Genomic DNA, 2,288 nt, shown 5'->3' with positions numbered 1-2,288 from the left:
CACCACCTCTTCCTCCCTCCCTCCCCACACACCACCTCTTCCTCCCTCCCTCCCTCCACACACACCACCTGTTCCTCCCTCCCTCCCCACACACCACCTCTTCCTCCCTCCCTCCCCACACACCACCTCTTCCTCCCTCCCTCCCCACACACCTCCTCTTCCTCCCTCCCTCCCCACACACCACCTCTTCCTCCCTCCCTCCCTCCCCACACACCACCTCTTCCTCCCTCCCTCCCTCCCCACACACCACCTCTTCCTCCCTCCCTCCCTCCCCACACACCACCTCTTCCCCCCTCCCTCCCTCCCCACACACCACCTCTTCCTCTCTCCCTCCCACCCCACACACCACCTCTTCCTCCCTCCCTCCCCACACACCACCTCTTCTTCCCTCCCTCCCCACACACGTCCTCTTCCTCCCTCCCTCCCCACACACCACCTCTTCCTCCCTCCCTCCCCACACACCACCTCTTCCTCCCTCCCTCCCTCCACACACACCACCTCTTCCTCCCTCCCTCCCCACACACCTCCTCTTCCTCCCTCCCTCCCACCCCACACACCACCTCTTCCTCCCTCCCTCCCTCCCCACACACCTCCTTTTCCTCCCTCCCTCCCCACACACCACCTCTTCCTCCCTCCCACCCCACACACCTCCTTTTCCTCCCTCCCTCCCCACACACCACCTCTTCCTCCCTCCCTCCCTCCCCACACACCTCCTCTTCCTCCCTCCCTCCCACCCCACACACCACCTCTTCCCCCCTCCCTCCCTCCCCACACACGTCCTCTTCCTCCCTCCCTCCCCACACACCACCTCTTCCTCCCTCCCTCCCCACACACCACCTCTTCCTCCCTCCCTCCCCACACACCTCCTCTTCCTCCCTCCCTCCCCACACACCACCTCTTCCTCCCTCCCTCCCCACACACCACCTGTTCCTCCCTCCCTCCCTCCCCACACACCACCTCTTCCCCCCTCCCTCCCTCCCTCCCTCCCCACCATCAGAGAACACGGAGTCACTCAGATCAATTTGCAACACATTCATTTTATTATCAACAGTATGGCAAGCACCCCGCTGGTGAGATCTCTGAGGTCTGGCGGCTGGGCCTGAACTTAGTCGCTGCTCTCGGAGATAGGGGAGTAGCTGGCCGTCTACACACTCGGTAGTTCTTCCACCTCGCTCTCCTGACTCAGTGGTTCTTCCATCTCGGTCTCCTGACTCAGTGGTTCTTCCACCTCGCTCTCCTGACTCAGTGGTTCCCCCACCTCGGTCTCCTGACTCAGTGGTTCCCCCACCTCGCTCTCCTGACTCAGGGGGTCGTGCTGGCTCCCCTCGCTCACTGGCTCCTCCGGCGGCAGCTCGTGCTGAGGGAGCTCCCGGCTGGGCTGCTCGCTGGGGCCGGGTGCCGCTGGCCCGCTCTCCGCCTCAGGTGCCGTCACGGCCGCCATCTTTGTCGCAGCCCCTTTCTTCCCGCGTCTCCCTCTACGAACCGCTTTTCCCTTCTTGGCCACCTTGGCAGTCTGGAAGGACAACAGGGACGATCACAGAAGGGCTCTGGTTTAGGGACGAGGATGGAGGAGGCTGGGAACAGGGACGTGTCCTCAGAAGCGGTGGGGACCGGGTTGGGGGGTTGTGCCAAGTGAGGACAGGAGAGGCTTCTTGTGAGGAAGGAGGCGAGGGGAAGACGAGGAGGAGCTTGGGAGGGTCACTCACCTTCTTCTTCGGGCCACTGGGGCTCAGCTGAGAGGAGGCCTTCCTCTTTGCTGCCTCCTCGGCCTTGGCCGGAGGTCCCGAGGCTCTCGGCTTTGGACTCATCTTCCGCAGCTCAACGTCTCGCAACGGTCGACTAACTCCAGGCTGTCTGGCCTCCCTGTATATACCCCTCTCGCGATCCCAGGACGAGACAATCACGCCCCTGAGCTGTGATTGGTCAACACTCCACTACCCAGCCAATGGTAGCCCTGGGTGGGAAGGCAGGCCTTATACGTCACAAAGCACCATCAGGACATGGCGGATGAAGTCGGGGGCGGGGGGTGGGGGTGACATCTAATGAGGAAGGCAGGGTGCTCTAGTTGGAGAAAGGGAGATTTGGGTTAGCACCCCTAAAGATAGTTCCCAAACTGACATGTCGCCCCTCCTAAACTCCCCATGTTCAATTTTGGCAGATCACGTGGCACGGGAGGATATTTCCGCCATATGTTTCCCCCGGACCTCCCATTCAGTGGTACATTCTGTTCCTCCACACCTGCCATCATTACCCAGTTTCTGTATGACCTACCTAAAATCCCTCCATGC

At 61.9% G+C, this 2,288-nt stretch overlaps 1 protein-coding gene across 1 annotated transcript; it reads right to left on the bottom strand.

The window, feature by feature from the left end:
- Positions 1–1,017: 1,017 nt before the first annotated feature.
- LOC117978073 (variable charge X-linked-like) lies at positions 1,018–1,956 on the bottom strand. The gene is made up of 2 exons (NM_001427534.1): positions 1,707–1,956; positions 1,018–1,513 (listed from the first exon to the last, which is right to left on the bottom strand). Exons 1-2 carry the CDS (start codon positions 1,806–1,808, stop codon positions 1,145–1,147), a joined length of 471 nt encoding a protein of 156 aa, NP_001414463.1. The 5' UTR covers positions 1,809–1,956; the 3' UTR covers positions 1,018–1,144.
- Between the last annotated feature and the right edge of the window lie 332 nt (positions 1,957–2,288).

This window comes from Pan paniscus, chromosome X, assembly GCF_029289425.2.
Source record: "Pan paniscus chromosome X, NHGRI_mPanPan1-v2.0_pri, whole genome shotgun sequence".
Classification (NCBI taxonomy): Eukaryota; Metazoa; Chordata; class Mammalia; order Primates; family Hominidae; genus Pan; species Pan paniscus.
Note: the sequence above shows the minus strand (reverse complement) of the source record. Positions and strands in the feature narration are given on the sequence as shown.

Coding starts and splice junctions, on each gene's coding strand:
- LOC117978073 (NM_001427534.1), bottom strand. CDS start 1,808: ATGAGTCCAAAGCCGAGAGCCTCGGGACCTCCGGCCAAGGCCGAGGAG. Junction 1,514..1,706: donor CCAGTGGCCCGAAGAAGAAG/GTGAGTGACCCT, acceptor TTGTCCTTCCAG/ACTGCCAAGGTGGCCAAGAA.